The sequence below is a fragment of the Anomaloglossus baeobatrachus genome, chromosome 1, assembly GCF_048569485.1.
Source record: "Anomaloglossus baeobatrachus isolate aAnoBae1 chromosome 1, aAnoBae1.hap1, whole genome shotgun sequence".
NCBI lineage: Eukaryota > Metazoa > Chordata > Amphibia > Anura > Aromobatidae > Anomaloglossus > Anomaloglossus baeobatrachus.
Genome location: NC_134353.1, coordinates 264,045,816 through 264,063,518, shown reverse-complemented (window position 1 = coordinate 264,063,518; position 17,703 = coordinate 264,045,816). Strand labels below are relative to the sequence as shown.

At 42.4% G+C, this 17,703-nt stretch overlaps 1 protein-coding gene across 2 annotated transcripts in view; it reads right to left on the bottom strand.

Annotated features, from left to right (window-relative positions):
• AP1AR (adaptor related protein complex 1 associated regulatory protein) overlaps positions 1-17,703 on the bottom strand; it is a 75,475-nt gene that overhangs the window by 31,822 nt on the left and 25,950 nt on the right. For both annotated transcript variants that reach the window (XM_075349385.1, XM_075349393.1), the window contains exons 3-4: positions 14,377-14,403; positions 10,624-10,649 (exon numbers count right to left, since the gene is read on the bottom strand). In XM_075349385.1, coding sequence (XP_075205500.1) covers positions 10,624-10,649; positions 14,377-14,403 — 53 coding nt within the window. The remainder of the gene's footprint in view (positions 1-10,623; positions 10,650-14,376; positions 14,404-17,703) is intronic.

Genomic DNA, 17,703 nt, shown 5'->3' with positions numbered 1-17,703 from the left:
GCTGCCGTCATTACTTTACTTCAGTTGAATGCTTTTCAGCGCCACAAAGCATTCAACTGCAGTAAAGTGCTGAAAGCAGTGGCGGCCCCGTGTACAGGACGCGATCATGGAGGGGTCTATGTGTCTGCAGACTGCAAGAAGCAGGTAAGAGAACACCACAGAAATGGAGGACAGGTGAGAATAAATTTTGTGTGTGTAAACAACTGTACAATAGGGAACCGGAATGATGACATTACTAATGGAGGGGCACATTACTAGAGGGCTCACTACTAAATGATGGGCACATTATTTCAATGGGGAGGACAAGGATGGGCACATTACTATAGGGCAGAAGGATGGGGCACATTACATTTTATTGGTATCTTTTTATTTTTTACATTTTCCAGTAGCTGCTGCATTTCCCACCATAGGCTTATATTTGAGTCAATCAAGTTTCCCTGTTTTTTGTGGTAAAATTAGGGGCCTCTGCTTATACTCGAGTATATTCGGTAGTTTTTCCCCACTGACATGTGGGACCTGTGTAAGCAGTAATACACTGCAATAAAATGACTCCAGAAACATTTTTAATACTAGAATACAAGTTATCCTTTGTTTTCCTAATGGCTGCTTAGTTAGGTAAAGTGATAATAAGATTGCCGTCCTTCAGAATCCAGTCTTTTATTCTTTTATACAGTCATTGTCGAAAAAGTTCACATCCTTGAAATGGTTCCAGAAAATAAAGTATTTCCCTCCAAAAATGATTGCAATTTTATGTTTTCTTATACACTTTATTTCCCTTGTGTATATTGGAACAAAAAAAATAAAAATAAAAAAAGCATATTGGACATAATGTCACATAAAACTGCAAAATTGTTGACATCTTTCCAAACTTGTGGGTAAACAACTGTTTCAAGCATGTGATGCTCATAGTTGACAGTGAGTGTACTGTCAAGATTGTCCGGTACTGGCGCTGAAAGCGAGCGTTCATGTATTCCCGAGTATGGAATTTGCGTCCATCTGACTACATTCCAACTAGATATTCCGAGCCTCGCTCAATTCACTTGTATTATGCGAGGTTGTGCATGTCTAGTTGGTACTTACCATTAATAGGCAAATAGCATATTTGTCTTGTGCCTGCCCACTCCTGCTGCCCTGGAGAATTCTTACAACACACAGAAGATTTAAAAATGTCAGCAGTCACATAGTGACCAAACCGGGACCACCACTTTAAGGGTGCGTGCCCACGATCAGGGTTCACAGCGTTCTGGATGCAGCATGCTTCAGCTGCATCCAAAACGCTGCATTGTACAGTACAAGCATAGTGGATGGGATTTTTAGAAATCCCATGCCCACTGTGCGTGTGCGGCCTGCTGCGAAAACTAACCTGCATGCCCCAAACCCTGATCATGGGCACGAGCAGCTGCGGTCTCCTGCAGAGGAGACTTGCGGCCCCGAAGGTCAGGACCCGCCATGTACAGGATGCAGAGAGTCCTGATCGTGGGCACGAGGCCCCTACTTCTATAAAAAAGTGAGACAGTGATGTTACTACAGTACATTTGATATTCCTAATAATTAGCCATTTATGAGGGAGAGAAGAAAGAAGCAGATTTCTCTAATAAAATATACCACTAAAATTCTTATTTTCACATGTACTATTTCTGAAAAATAAAAAAACATGAAACTGAAACAATAGTTACTCTTTACAAAAAAAAAACAAACAAAAAAACAAAACACTTATTACAAGTTATCCACAATTACAATGGAGACTCTAATAATGAACCTACTGGTAATGAACCTGCATTACCATGAATTATCAAAATCCATCTTCGACAGACCGGTTCCTAAAATGAAAGGATCAGCGCCTTCCTTTTGCAACTGAAAAGTGCTTATACAGGACAGAACACATTAGCATCCCCCAAGGGAGTCCTCAAGACCTCAAACCTGAACGGAGCTTTGCACAAATACTGTGTAAACATGTCCACAGCACAGATTTGCCAGGGTCCTCAGATTACCGTACCTACAAAACAGCGATGAACGCTTGAAACTCGGAGTCGTACTAGAGCTGTAAGGGAATGTGCAAACGCTGCAGTAATCTTCTGCTCCATAAAACGCAACAAAACCTGCATGCATTTTTTATGTATTTTGGGTGCATTTTTTAGTGAATTCAATGGAAGGACTAAAAAAATGCAGGAAAAAACAGACTAAGGGCTGCTTCTCACTTGCGAGTTTCTCGCAGTAGAGCAATGCGAAAAAATCTCGCATTGGAATCGGACACATGTTAGTGAATGATTCAGCTCGCATTTGCGATTTTTTTCTCAGTCAAAATCGGACTGAGAAAAAAATCACAGCATGCTGCTTTTTTGCGAGTCTCTCCAATGCAAGTCTATGGCAGCGTGTAAATAATCGGATGTCACGGGACGGCACTCACACCATCCTAGTGACATCCGATTTTCTAAATACATTTCTCGCATGTTTCCTAACACACTGGAAACGAGTGATGTCTCACAATGTCTGTCAATCACTATTCTCTATCAGTCTGTCTCTCCCTCTCGGTCTCTATTCTCTCTCTGTCGGTCCATCACTATCTCTGTCCCTCTCTCACAGTCTGTCGGTCATTTTCCCCTCCTCTCTCATACTCACCGTTCCCCGGCACGGCGCTGCACGGCATTCACACTGCTGCGGCGGCTTTTACTATTTTGAAAAAGCCGGCCGCTCATTAAACAATCTCGTATTCCCTGCTTTCCCCGCCCACAGGGCATCTATGATTGGTTGCAGTGAGACACGCCCCCACGCTGAGTGACAGGTGTCTCACTGCACCCAATCACAGCAGCCGCTGGGCGTGTCTATACTGTGCAGTGAAATAAATAATTAAATAATTTTAAAAAAAAAACGGCGTGCGGTCCCCCCCAATTTTAATACCAGCCAGATAAAGCCGTACGGCTGAAGGCTGGTATTCTCAGGATGGGGAGCTCCACGTTATGGGGAGCCCCACCAGCCTAACAATATCAGTCAGCAGCCGCCCAGAATTGCCGCATACATTAGATGCGACAGTTCTGGGACTGTACCCGGCTCTTCCCGATTTGCCCTGGTGCGTTGGCAAATCGGGGTAATAAGGAGTTAATGGCAGCCCATAGCGGTCACTAAATCCTAGATTAATCATGTAAGGCGTCTCCCCGAGATACCTTCCATGATTAATCTGTAAGTTACAGTAAATAAACACACACAACTGAAAAAATCATTTATTAGAAATAAAAAACACTAACAAATTCCCTCATCATCACCAATTTAATAAGCCCCAAAAAGCCCTCCATGTCCGGCGTAATCCACGGACCTCCAGCGTTGCATCCAGCTCTGCTGCATGAAGGTGACCGGAGCTGCAGACGACACCGCCGCTCCTGTCAGCTCCACGCAGCAAATGAGGCGAGTAGCGCGATCAGCTGAGCTGTCACTGAGGTTACCCGCGGCCACCGCTGGATGCAGTGGCGGCCACCGGCTAATCTCAGTGACAGCTCAGCTGATCGCGCGGCTGTCTTCAGTTGCCGCATGGAGCTGACAGGAGCGGCGGTGTCTTCTGCAGCTCCGGTCACCTTCATGCAGCAGAGCTGGATGCGACGCTGGAGGTCCGTGGATTACGCCGGACATGGAGGGCTTTTTGGGGCTTATTAAATTGGTGATGATGAGGGAATTTGTTAGTGTTTTTTATTTCTAATAAATGATTTTTTCAGGTGTATGTGTGTGTGTGTTTATTTACTGTAACTTACAGATTAATCATGGAAGGTATCTCGGGGAGACGCCTGACATGATTAATCTAGGACTTATTGGCAGCTATGGGCTGCCAATAACTCCTTATTACCCCGATTTGCCAACGCACCAGGGCAAATCGGGAAGAGCCGGGTACAGTCCCAGAACTGTCGCATATAATGTATGCGGCAATTCTGGGCGGCTGCTGACTGATATTGTTAGGCTGGGGGGCTCCCCATAACGTGGAGCTCCCCATCCTGAGAATACCAGCCTTCAGCCGTATGGCTTTATCTGGCTGGTATTAAAATTGGGGGGACCGCACGCCGTTTTTTTTAATTATTTCATTATTTATTTCACTGCACAGTATAGACACGCCCAGCGGCTGCTGTGATTGGGTGCAGTGAGACACCTGTCGCTAAGCGTGGGGGCGTGTCTCACTGCAACCAATCATAGGCGCCGGTGGGCAGGGAAAGCAGGGAATACGAGATTGTTTAATGAGCGGCCGGCTTTTTCACAATAGTAAAAGCCGCCGGAGCAGTGTGAATGCTGTGCAGCGCCGCGCCGGGGATCGGTTAGTATGAGAGAGGGCTGCTAACTTCAGTCACTCAGGAGTTTAGCGGTCACCGGTGAGCCCTTCACAGGTGACCGCTAATCAGGACGCGGCACAGACAGAGCCGCAGCAGGAAGTTCACCCGAGTTCATTCTTTTTTTTATCGTGCGGCTCTGTCTGTGTCTGCTGTCATCTGCCATTCAGCTCTGCTACATGGCTGTCTGTGTCTGCTGTCAGCGACCATGTAGCAGAGCTGAATGGCAGATGACATAGTAAAAAATACGCATTACACACGCTAGTAAAATCATTAATTTATTCAGAAAAAGCATCGCACTTGCGTTGCACTCGGACCTAACGTGAACTAAAATCAGCCGAGTTTTTTTCAGCCCAGTCGGACCGATTTTACTCGCATAGATGTGTTTCCAGCCTAACAATTGACATGCTGCTTCTCTTTTCTGCACCAAAAACTGCAAGGAAAAAAGAAGCAACGTGTGTACACCACTTTAGAATTCTCATAGACACTGCTGGGATAAGGAGAGACATGCAGATTTGTTCAACAAACTGTACGATAAACTGCACAAAACGCGCATCAAATACTGCGCCGTGCGCACAAGGCCTTAAAGAGAATCTGTCACTAGGTTTTTGCCACCTAATCTGAGAGCAGTATAATGTAGGGGCAGAGATCCTGATTTCAGCGGTGTGTCACTTACTGGGTTGTTTAATGTAGTTTTGATAAAAATCTGTTTAGTCAGCAGTAGATTATCATTTGAGGACTAGTTGGCGTGCTGCCAGGTAGTCCAGCATATTCACGAGCTCTGTATAACTGCTAGATCTGCAGCAGAGAAAACATTCATTTGATAAAAATGACAGCAAACAGCTCAGTAAGTGACACATTACTGGAATTAGGGTCTCTGTCGCTACCTTGTGCTGCTCTCAGATGTAATCAACCACCTGGATTTTGCAATATGAAGTAAAGGCACTCTGATGCTGAATACAACCATACTTTTTGTTGAAAGATCAGATGCTTGGTTGCTGAAATCCTGTGCCTTGCGAAAGTATTCGGCCCCCTTGAATTTTTCAACCTTTACCCACATTTCAGGCTTCAAACAAAGATAAAAATTTTAATGTTATGGTGAAGAATCAACAACAAGTGGGACACAATTGTGAAGTTGAACGAAATTTATTGCTTATTTTACACTTTTTTAATAAAGAATAAACTGAAAGGTGGGGCGTGCAATATTATTCGTCCCTTTACTTTCAGTGCAGCAAATTCACTCCAGAAGTTCATTAAGGATCTCTGAATGATCCAATGTTGTCCTAAATGACTGATGACAAATATAAGCCACCTGTGTGTAATCAAGTCTCCGTATAAATGCACCTGCTCTGTGATAGTCTCAGTGTTCTGTTTAAAGCACAGTGAGCATCATGAAGACCAAAGAACACAACAGGCAGGTCCGTAATACTGTTGTGGAGACGTTTAAAGCCGGATTTGGTTACAAAAAGATTTTCAAAACTTTAAACATCCCAGGAAGCACTGTGCAAGCGATCATACTGAAATGTAAGGAGTATCATACCACTGCAAATCTACTAAGTCCCGGCCGTCCCTCAAAAATTTCATCTCAAACAAGGAGAAGACTGATCAGAGATGCAGCCAAGAGGCCCATGATCACTCTGGATGAACTGCAGAGATCTACAGCTGAGGAGAGAGCGAGTCTGTCCATAGGACAACAATCAGTCATACACTGCACAAATCTGGCCTTTATGGAAGAGTGGCAAGGAGAAAGCCATTTCTCAAAGATATCCATAAAAAGTGTTGTTTAACACTGGAAAATCCAGGAATTTCGAGCTCCATAGGGTTCCAATGGTAGAAATGTTAAATGACCTCTCTCTGGGACTTGTAGTGTTAAAGTTTGCCACAAGCCACCTGGGGGACACACCAAACATGTGGAAGAAGGTGCTCTGGTCAGATGAAACCAAAATCGAACTTTTTGGACACAATGCCAAACGATAAGTTTGGCGTATAAGCAGCACAGCTCATCACCCTGAACACATCATCCCCACTGTCAAACGTGGTGGCAGCATCATGGGTTGGGCCTGCTTTTCTTCAGCAGGGACAGGGAAGATGGTTAAAATTGATGGGAAGATGGATGGAGCCAAATACAGGACCCATTCTTGAAGAAAATCTGTCTGCAAAAGACCTGAGACTGGGACGGAGATTTGTCTTCCAACAAGACAATGATCCCAAACAAAGCAAAATCTACAATGGAATGGTTCACAAATAAACGTATCCAGGTGTTAGAATGACCAAGTCAAAGTCCAGACCTGAATCCAATCGAGAATCTGTGTAAAGAGCTGAAAACTGCTGTTCACAAACACTCTCCATCCAACCTCACTCAGCTCCAGCTATTTGCAAAGGAAGAATGGGCAAGAATTTCAGTCTCTCGATGTGCAAAACTGATAGACATACCTCAAGCGACTTGCAGCTGTAATCGCAGCAAAAGGTGGCGCTACAAGGTATTAACTTAAAGAGGCCGAATAATATCGCACGCCCCAATTTTCAGTTATTTGTTTTTTAAAAAAGTTTAAAATAAGCAATAAATATTGTTCAACTTCACAATTGTGTCCCACTTGTTGTTGATTCTTCACCATAACATTACATTTTATCTTTATATTTGAAGCCTGAAATGTGGGAAAAGGTTGAAAAATTCAAGGGGGGGGGTGAATACTTTTGCAAGGCACTGTATCTGTAATCAAAGTTCCAGAAATGCACTGTACCTTTGATTGGCGTGTGTATCGACAGCGGGCCTTTGTGGGTCATGTCCTTGCTGTAAATTCCTCCTCCTGCATGCTCTACCACGTGCCCCCTTTTCTTTATTTAAATTTCGCGCTTTGCCACCATTGCTGCTACTGGCAGGGGTTGCACATTGCCACAGTAATGAGGTCTTCATTAAATAGTGCCGGAGTCCGCGCATGCACGTACCACTATCTCCAGCGCCATTTCATTGAAGATACCGTGGAGAAGACTGAGTGGCATCGGCGCGTGAGTAGATTTTTATTTTCTAACATCTGTGTACAATCACATACAAGATTTCTCCTCTACATCCCCCATGCTCTGGAATGCTCTACCCCAAAATATCAGACTCTTGCCTACTGTGGAAACCTTCAAAAGGAACCTGAAGACCCACCTCTACCAACAAGCCTACAACCTACAATAACCCTCAGTCCAGTACACCACTGCACAACCAGCTCTGCCCCAAGCTACTGTATCCTCACTCATCCCCTGTAGACTGTGATCTCTCACGGGCAGGGTCCTCTCTCCTCCTGTACCAGTCTGTGCATTGTATTGGTCATGAGCATTGCACTTGTTTTATTACGTATATCCTTTTTCACATGTAACACGCCATGGACTAAATGATGCTATAATAAACAATAATAATTTCAAAAATTGACAAAAAATGCAGCATCAAAAATAATGCCATAAAAACACATTTAAAAGATACCCCAAAAAACACAAGTAAACTAATTTACTTAACAGTTGCAGAAATGCTGCAATATTAGAAACTAACCAAAAGCTCCGCCATTTATATTGTGACACTTGGTTACCGATCTGCTTTAATATGAGGTTCTATATAGGCATGTATGTATATGCATTGTACCAGAAATTCGCTTTTTGGAGTGAGGCAATCTGCATATTAAGAGGTAGGCCGCTGTGATGAATTCAGATATCCTCTACCAGCGCATCAGATGCCATCAGCATCACACCAGCGCTCCCCCTTCCCTCCATTATCTCATTACAATTCTGGCAGTAGACGAGGGGCAGCTGCAGGAAAGTCAAAACGTGATATATGGAGGAATTCCTGATAATTCGATTCTCTAGCTCAATACTTGTCAAACTGCAAAGCGCAGCTAGGGAGGCAGTTTTGACAGGAGCAATCATGGACAAGTGCAGGCTTCGCTCCGGATGGATTCACTTTGTATTTGCCTTGCAATGAGTTCAGGAGACAGAAAAAGTAACTGAGTAATAGGTTTAACTTTGGTAGGATTTTCGACGATTCGGGGGTGACATCCAAGCATCTTGATTGTGAAGCCACAGAAGATAAATGCTTGAGTGTGTAAAGTAATTATTGCACTAAAAAAAGCTTTAAAAAAAATTACAAAAATGGAATAAAAAAAAAAGTCCTTAGAAAAATCCAAAATATTGCACAAATGTCTCAATATCACATTGCAGTGGAGCTGGTTCTATGAAAGGAGTGAAGTCCACAAAGAATTCTGAGTACAGTGGGCAAAATAAAAAGTGAATTTAGGACCACATAAAAGTATCACATAGTGTCAAGGTGATGTCTTTATTGTTCTATATTCTAAAAAGCAATTAGCACACCCAGAAGAGAGCACAAGACAGTCCCTAAGACAAAGCCATACACTCAGCATCCTTCGTTGGTGTATTGATACTATCCTATGCTCTTTTGTTAGTATGCAACTTAAGTTTCATAATTAAAAAAAAAAAAAATTGTTAAATGGTATGTTTTGGCTTCTCCAATTTATAGAGAACATCTTCGGCATTGAGAACACCTACCAAGATTAAAGCTCTAAACCAACATCTATCCAAATGGATGCAGTTTGATTAAGGCCATGTGCGCACGTTGCGTCGTGTCCTTGCAGAAATTTCTGCATGGATTTGACAGCACATATGCACTACAGATCGATGCAGTGTTTCTGCAGAAAAAAAAGCCGCTTTCATGCACTCTGGATGCAGCCTCTCCCATAGACAGAGCAGGAACTGCATCCAAAGCGCACGGAATAATTGACATATTGCTTTTTAGAACGCAGCTATTTGAAACAAAATTTTGGCATCCAAATCGCTGCTGTCTCAAACGCAACGTGCGCATGGATTATGCACAGATTGTGCAGGGGACGCAGGTCGCATGCATTTCCGCTGCGGTGCAATACGCAGCGTAAATGCATGAAATTCGGCAACGTGCACATACAGCCTAAGGCCTCCAACACACTCACGTGAAAATCACGCACGTGCCACGAGACACGTATTTACCCTGCGTGTTGCGTGTGGTAAGTGTTTCGGGTACGTGCGGGCCGCGTGTGTTCTCCGTGTGCTATCCGCGATAGCACACGGAGAACCGGTAATTTGCATACTCACGTGGTCCGTGCTGCTGTCCAGGGTTCTGAGCTTCGGCTCCAGCCCCGCCCACTCCCCGCTGACGCTGCTTCCGGCCGAGCGGAGGGGCAGAGATTAGCGCCCGTGACAGCACGCTCTCCTCCTTAACACGCTCATAACGAGCGGTGGCCGGCAGGAACATTTAGCAGTGGAAGATTCTGCAGGTAATAAGGAGGTGAGTATGTGTTTTTTTTATTTTTGAATTAATGACACGTATTCTCCGGCGCGTGTCACACGGAACCGCATCTACACTACATCCGTTTGGTACAGGTGCGGGCCGTGTGACACCCGTGCTGTCGGAGAATACGTGGACATGTCAGCGTGAAAAAAAATCACGGACGCACGTAAGTATGGAACGGACACACGTTCCATTCCAATATACTTATGTGTGTCCAAACAATAATGGAAACATAGATCCACGCGTCTCCGTGCCGCCGGTACGTGAAAAACTGCCAAACACGTACCGGCGGCACGGATGTGTGTCGCAGGCCTAAAAGAACTCCCTAGGTAAAGAATTATTACCAATGCCGGTGGTCTGTGAAATTTTCATTATACCATTCAGACACTGTTAAGTTTCCTAAGTTCGTCTTCACTTTTTTTAATGCTTAAAGTGGCTTAAATGTTGAAGTTTCCTTTGAATATCTTCCAGATTCCATAAAGATTCAAGGCAAGCCATTTGAATTTTTGTCTTTGTGGTACATATGGTGTTTCAGCATCATGCGGAAAATGACATTTCCCTTAGAACCTACCATTTGTTCATTTTTGCCTCCTCATTCTACTTTCCCATTGTGTCTCCTACCCTGCTGCTGCACCACTTGCTAATGAGCATGTGTAGTGTGGCACATTGCTACTGTTGCTACACATGCTCAGTATCAGTAAGTCTGGAGGCGTCGTTCCCCAGAGGATGTCATTGATGGCAAGTAGTAAAATGGGGTGACTGGCATCCAGAAGAAGTATCACGCAACGTAAGTACTTCTCTAGAAACACAGGAACGGAGCCTACAGGAAACCTGTCCTGGAAAAGCAAACTGCACGTTAAAATTATGTGAACTAAGTAGCTATTAATTTTTTTATGTTAGAAACAGGATACACAAAAAAAAAAAATCTGTCAGAGTACTTCTTTTAAATTATGACCATTTGTTCTTATGAGAACACAATTCACATCCTTAACATTGACATTATACCTTTGGCTGCTTCCTGGGCTTTCACCCTGCCAAAAAAAGAACATACAGTCCATTACTCATATTATTAGAAAAGTCAATATTATAACAATTATGACAATACTTCTTGATACATATATTCCCTGCAATGCTAAAAATCTACCTATTTTGGCATAAAAATGTCGTGTAAAACAGATTTTGATGACCATTTTAACAGTTTAGTGATGGAGCCAATTTTGACCTTAATGACCAAGCCCAATTTTTATTTTTTTAAGTCTGACCAGCGGCACTTTCTTAGGAAAGAACTTGGGAATGCGTCAACATATTCCAGTCATTCTTTATGATAGTGGTAAATTTAGGTCGATAGGTTTTGTGCTTATATAGTAAAATCCATCTCACTATTAAGGGGGCTTTACACGCTACGATATCGTTAATGTTTTGTCGTCGGGGTCAAGTTGTTAGTGACGCACATCCGGCGTCATTAACGATATCGCAGCGTGTGATACTGACCAGCGACCTTAAGCGACCTCAAAAATGGTGAAAATCGTTCATGGAGAGGTCGTCCCAAACTCAAAAATCGGTAAGGGTTGTTTATCCAGGTGGTTCATCGCTCATGCGGCAGAACACATCGCTATGTGTGACACCGCAGGAGCGAGGAACGTCTCCTTACCTGCCGCCGGCCACAATGCGGAAGAAAGGAGGTGGGCGGGATGTTACGTCCTGCTCATCTCCGCCACTCCGCTTTGATTGGCCGGCCGCTTAGTGACGTTGCGGTGACGTCGCTGTGATGCCGATCGTCCCTCCCCCTTGAAGGAGGGATTGTTCGGCAGTCACAGCGACGACGCCGACCAGGTATGTGTGACGCTGCCGTAGCGATAATGTTCGCTACGGCAGCGATCACAAACAATCGCATGCGCGACGGGGGCGGGTACTTACACGCTCGCTATCGCTACAAATTGCTAGCGATATCGCTACCGTGAAAAGCCCCCTTTACTGTTCTCCACATTTTGTCCAGAGCTCGAACATAGGCTCCGCCATGGCCTTGTTCATTTGAGCTGGACCATCTGGTTTCACTCTTGATTAACAACTTCTTTATTGCTTGAAAAATTCTTATACACGGGACAGCAAGTATTTGCATGAAAATGCGTTTCTGGGGTGCATCCACCCTTAATCATGGTCACTAAACTTGATGTCCTGTATAGCAGAATTTTTCAAGCAATAAAGAGGGAGTTATTCATTGAGCTGGACCATCTTGTCTCACTCATGCTTTGTGTTTATTTGTCAAAATATTGGAGATTTTGAAAATTGGTGAAAATTTAGAAAAAGTTGTATTTTTCAAACTTTCAATTTTTTATTTTTTACACCATTTACTCACGCTGTATAAAAGAATTTAAAGAAATAAAATTGCCACATGTCTAGTTTACATCTGTATAATTTTTCAAATGTCATTTTATTTTGTCAGGAAGGTGGAAGGGTTAAAATTTTATCAGCAATTTTTCAAGAAATTTCTTTAGATACCTATTCGGAATGAAATGGATTTTGGAGGGGCCTATATATTGGAAGCTCTCCAAAAAGTGATACCATTTTGAAAACCGCACCCCTCAAAAATATCAGTACTGCGGTCAGGAAATTTGCTAACCCTTAAATGAAAACAAAGTGGAATTAAAAAAAAAAAAAAAAAAAAGAAGAGAAACATTTAAATTTTTCCTTAAATTTTGCTATAGCCCCAATTTTTTCACTTTTACAAGGGATAGCACGTGTAAATGGACCCCTCAATTTGTTACCCAGTTATTTCTGAGGTTGTTGATAACCCTACATGTGGTAATAAACCTCTGCTTGGACAAATAACAGGGCTTGGAAGGGAAGATTGTATAAGCACGGCAAGTTGAAGATTTTTTTCTTTTTACCACCATTTTGATAGTGGCATTTACGGGTTAATCGGCCCTGATCAATTCCAAAACCCATCGGGGCCGATGCCATAGAACGTTATATACAGCTGTTACCAATGGGATTTTCACCCGTTGGGTGCGCTATTCACTTATTTCTCACCACCATTTTAAAATGGCGTTGAAGGAATAAGGCTGCTTAACGGCTGCAGTTATAAATCACATTCGTGGTCATTAAGGGGTTAAATATGAAAGACTGAGGCAGTTTTTTTTTTTTTTAACAAAGCCCGCATTCATTATTTCCAGGAGAAATATGGGCATTATAGAAAAATGTAAATAAATATTTAAGTATAACCGCCATTTTAATTTTTATTTCATAAATTAATTTGATACATGAAAACAAGCAACTTTGCAAAGTGGCTTATCGGAGAAGTGGGCTTCTTTCATCATTAATTCTCAATTATCGGATAAAATCTGCATTCAGTGAAGTCAAAATTTTACATTACTGAGATAGGAGATGGCAGTTGGTGCTGAGAAGATTCTATGCAAATGGGAGGAGCTCTGCCTCTAGCTCTTCCCTCCTCCCCTTCCTCTATGCATAAAGTCTTAACAGTAGTAACTGCCATCTCCTAACTCAGTAATGGAAAAATGTGCCTTAAGTGAGTATAGATTTTACCCCAGAACTGAGAATTTTGAAAATGAATGATCAGCCCCGGCGGAGCAAGATGCCGATTTCTCTGATAGATCACAAAGCTGTTTAATTTTCATGTGTACAATTGATGACACAAGAATTAAAAATTGACAGTTAACGCTTTAAAGGATTATTCCCACAAAATAAAAAAAAAAAATAAAAAAACAGAAAAAGAGGAGGATAACTTGCTGATCGCCAGGGTCTGACCGCTCGGTCCTTCGTGAAATCTCAAGATCAAGGCTCTGGAACCGCGTCATGAGTGAAGCAGAGGTGTGAATGCTCAACCTTGGCTCCATTTATTATGTACGCGATTCATAGAGAAAGGAGAGTATTGAGCTTAGCATTCTCAGGCAGTGCCATAGACAATGAATGGAACAAAGACTGTGCATGCACAACTCCGCACCAGTGCCGGATGGGGTGGTCCGACCCCCAGTGATCAGCACACTATCCTTCATCTGATAGAAAAGGGATAACTTGCTTGTTGGCCAATAACCCATTACAACATACATGTTTCTCTAGTGTCCACATTCCTTTGGTTAGGTGCACTTGTCGGAACGCTCACTTGAAAGAGGTAGACCTAGCCGAAAAGATGTACCCCCTGTCTTTTTACCATGTGGCCTTATTCTCAAAATAGATGTGGGTACAATTGGTGGATGGCACAACTATCCCAGCTGGGAATAATCCTTCAGCAGTTACTGCCTTTTAATGGCTAAAATGAAATTATTTTCACAACGATCTTTGAAAACTACTTAGCATTTCATCTGGAATGATGACAGTAATGCAAACAGCAGCAACATTCACTCCTGAGTTAGTGCCCTATGCAGGAATTCAGCTCCCTATTTTTCCTCCTTACTAATTAATGCAAGAGGGAAGTTAAAATAGCACTCGTTGTTTTTGTCCATATTTCAAGCCCGTGAACATTTACATGGAGGTTGAAAAAAAAATTGCTGTATAATTAAAAGTCAAAATAAAAGATCTGCAGAAATCCTTAGAAAATTATGGAAAGTACACAACGAGTCCTACAGAAAATAATAATCTGATGCATTGTGAGGCCATGGTGCTATGGACACAATACCGTTTCATAAGCATGAATGTGCCCCATCCCTTTCTACTCCCATTTATGTAAGTCACATTAAAAGGTTTGTGCACTGGATTAACAAATGGTGCCATATTCTGACTACCACAAACTAAAATACATACCTCATCACTTTCTACGAGGTTTTCAAACTGTTAAAAAGAAGAAAAAACACAAAAGTTCAAAATGAAAATGAAGAGTCACAAAAAAAAAATAAAATACATATATAAATATACACACACATTTTATATTATATATATATATATATACACACACACACACACACACACACACACACACACACACACACACACACACATATACACATACATACACACACACAGATCAAAATTAGAGAACACACAATTTCCTAAATGTTGCGGTCATTGTGTAGTCCTATGTGATTGTATCCTAACATGAGTAAACTAGCAGTATTTTAAGCTTATTTCATGAATTGAAAAATTTTCAAAAACATATAATAAAAATGTAATTGAGTTAAATGTAAAACAACTCTGATCAAAATTAGAGAACACTTTCCGATACCTGCAAGTTATTGGTGTTAATCTGGCACCTGGTGCTAATTTCCATAATTATCTAACAAACACTATGTAACTGGCAGCCTAACTTTCCAGTTTGCACTGACTTGGCAAAAATGATGTGCTATTCCAAAGTGACTGAAACCTCTGGCAGCAGATTGTCTAGAACAGACCTGGGCAAGGGGCGGCCTGCGGGCCACATCCGGCCCGCCTACTCTCTGTGACCGGCCCGCCTGGCTCAGGGCGTCCTAGCTGGCCGGTCAGTGATGAGGGCAATCTGACCTGTTGTCCGGAGCTCCAGGCTCCAGGAGGCGCGTGGTCAGATTGCCCTCATCACACGCTGTGTTCCGGGTAGGAAACAGAGGACAGATCCTGCAGCTCCGCACAGTCAGTGCAGGCAGCGGAACGCAGGAATATCTCCTCTGTTCCCTGCCCGACACCTTTCTCTGTGACACACGCGCGCCCTGATATCGTCAGTACGGCGCGCGTGTGTCATTTGAAAAGTTCCCACCCGGCAGCAGAAGACGCTGCAGCAGCCGGGGCCGCATGGAGAGAAGCAGCGGCTCCTAGGAATACAGCGTCGGCGCAGCCTGGGCATCTGAAAGAGAAGCCGCTCAGCGGGGGGCACGTACGGAGGAGCCTGAGGAGGGGACAATAAGAAGACAGGTGAGTGGTTACTAGTAATCTGCGGGGGCAATGTGGGGGGGGGGGGGGGTAACTTGACAAATATTTGAGGTGTAGGGGTGCAGTATATGGGAATGTAGTTTTACAGGTGTGGTATATGGGGGGGGGCGTGTAGTGGTGTACTATATAGTGGTGTAGTGGTGTAGTATAATACAGGTGTATATAGTGGTGTAGTATAATACAGGTGTATATAGTGGTGTAGTATAATACAGGTGTATATAGGGGTGTAGTGGTGTAGTATAATACAGGTGAATATAGTGGTTTAGTATAATACAGGTGTGTATATAGTGGTGTAGTGGTGTAGTATAATACAGGTGCATATAGGGTATATAGAAAAAGTCCAGCTCACCCAATGGAGACGGCTAAATGTTTGATCGGTGCACGGAAAAGAAAGCAGGATCCCTCTGCAGCAGGACGTAGTGTAGAAAATTATCCAGCATCCAGATCAGTAGATTGGAATAAAGGAAAATTGATTTTTAACCAAACTTCATAAAAGCATAAAATTCTCCATCATGATGAAGAGCACATCACAAGGCGTGTAAGGTACACGCCTTACACGCCTTGTGATGCACTCTCCATCATGATGGAGAATTTTATGCTTTTATGAAGTTTGGAATAAAGAAAAATTGAATTTTAACCAATCTACTGATCTGGATGCTGGATAATTTTCTACACTAGGTGTATATAGGGGTGTAGTATAAATACAGGTGTATATAGTGGTGTAGTATAATACAGTTGTATATAGGGGTGTAGTATAATACAGGTGTATATAGGGGTGTAGGGGTGTAGTATAATACAGGTGTATATAGGGGTGTAGTATAATACAGGTGTATATAGGGGTGTAGTATAATACAGGTGTATATAGGGGTGTAGTATAATACAGGTGTATAAAGAGGTGTAGTATAATACAGGTGTATAAAGGGGTGTAGTATAATACAGGTGTATATAGGGATGTAGTGATGTAGTATATAGTGGTATAGTGTATAGGGATGTATATTATAGGTGTAGTATGTGGCGGGTGTAGTGATGTAGTATATGGAGATTGTGTGTATAATAAAATAAAATAAAAATTATATATATATATATATATATATATATATATATATATATATATATATATATATATATATATATATATATATATATATATATATATATATATATATATTTATATATATAAGAACCGAGTTAAATATATTAGTCCGGCCCTCTAAAACCATCCCAACTTCTCATGCGGCCCCATGGGAAAATTAATTGCCCAACCCTGGTCTAGAAGAAGGCCAAAGGGGTGACCCCATCAGCCATAGCAAGAGAATTTGGTCATTCCAAGTCTGGAATTTTGATAATATTGCATCTATACAACATCACAAACTCTTTCAAATCCCTCAAGAAGGCTGGTCTCCCTCGAAAGGCAAATGCAAAAGAGAACAGGATAATGTGAAGAATCTCCATGGGTAATCGATTCAGCACTGCAGCTGGAATTGCTCGCCAGTTCTGCAGTGAACACGGTAAGGATCTGTCTCACCATACAGTGTCACAACGTTTAAGAGCATTTTGACTGAAAGCCCACTCTGTAGTGACCAATCCTATCATTAACAGAAAGAATCAAAAGGCAGACTGACCTTTGGTGAGGAGCATGTTGTGTGGGCAGAGAAGAAGTAGTCCACAGTTCATTTTAGTGATGAAATTGGAGAGAAGCTCTGCGTCACCGATATGTAGGTGCTCAGGGGGAAAAAACAGTCAAATATAGAGAATACCCCGGCACACTATTACTCCCAAAGAAAATTAAATCATGCGACTGTTCATATGAAAATTTCTTTTTATTGATCAAATAGTGCTGTAAAAATATGGAATATGATTTGTCCAAACAAGTCGACGTTTCGGCTGTAGGCCTTCGTCAGACTGGACTTTATCACTGCAAGTATGACAGTATGCAGACACGCCAAGGCGTGAGCCAAGGATTTAAACAGCGGAGGACAATGCATCAATTATGATATGTACTGTTATGGAGTTTGTATGTTCATACTGTTGGCAACGTGTAAACCAAGGACTATTATGTAGATGCACTGGAGTGCATGTGTCACATGCTATGCCAATAAAGATATCACCCCAAGGGTTAATAGCAGGTTCCTGGACCTAATATTAATTGTGCACAGGAATCACCTTCATATGTCTCACATATCACAGCCGGACTGTTGTGGGGTACATATTCTGCAGGTCAGTGGGAGGGGG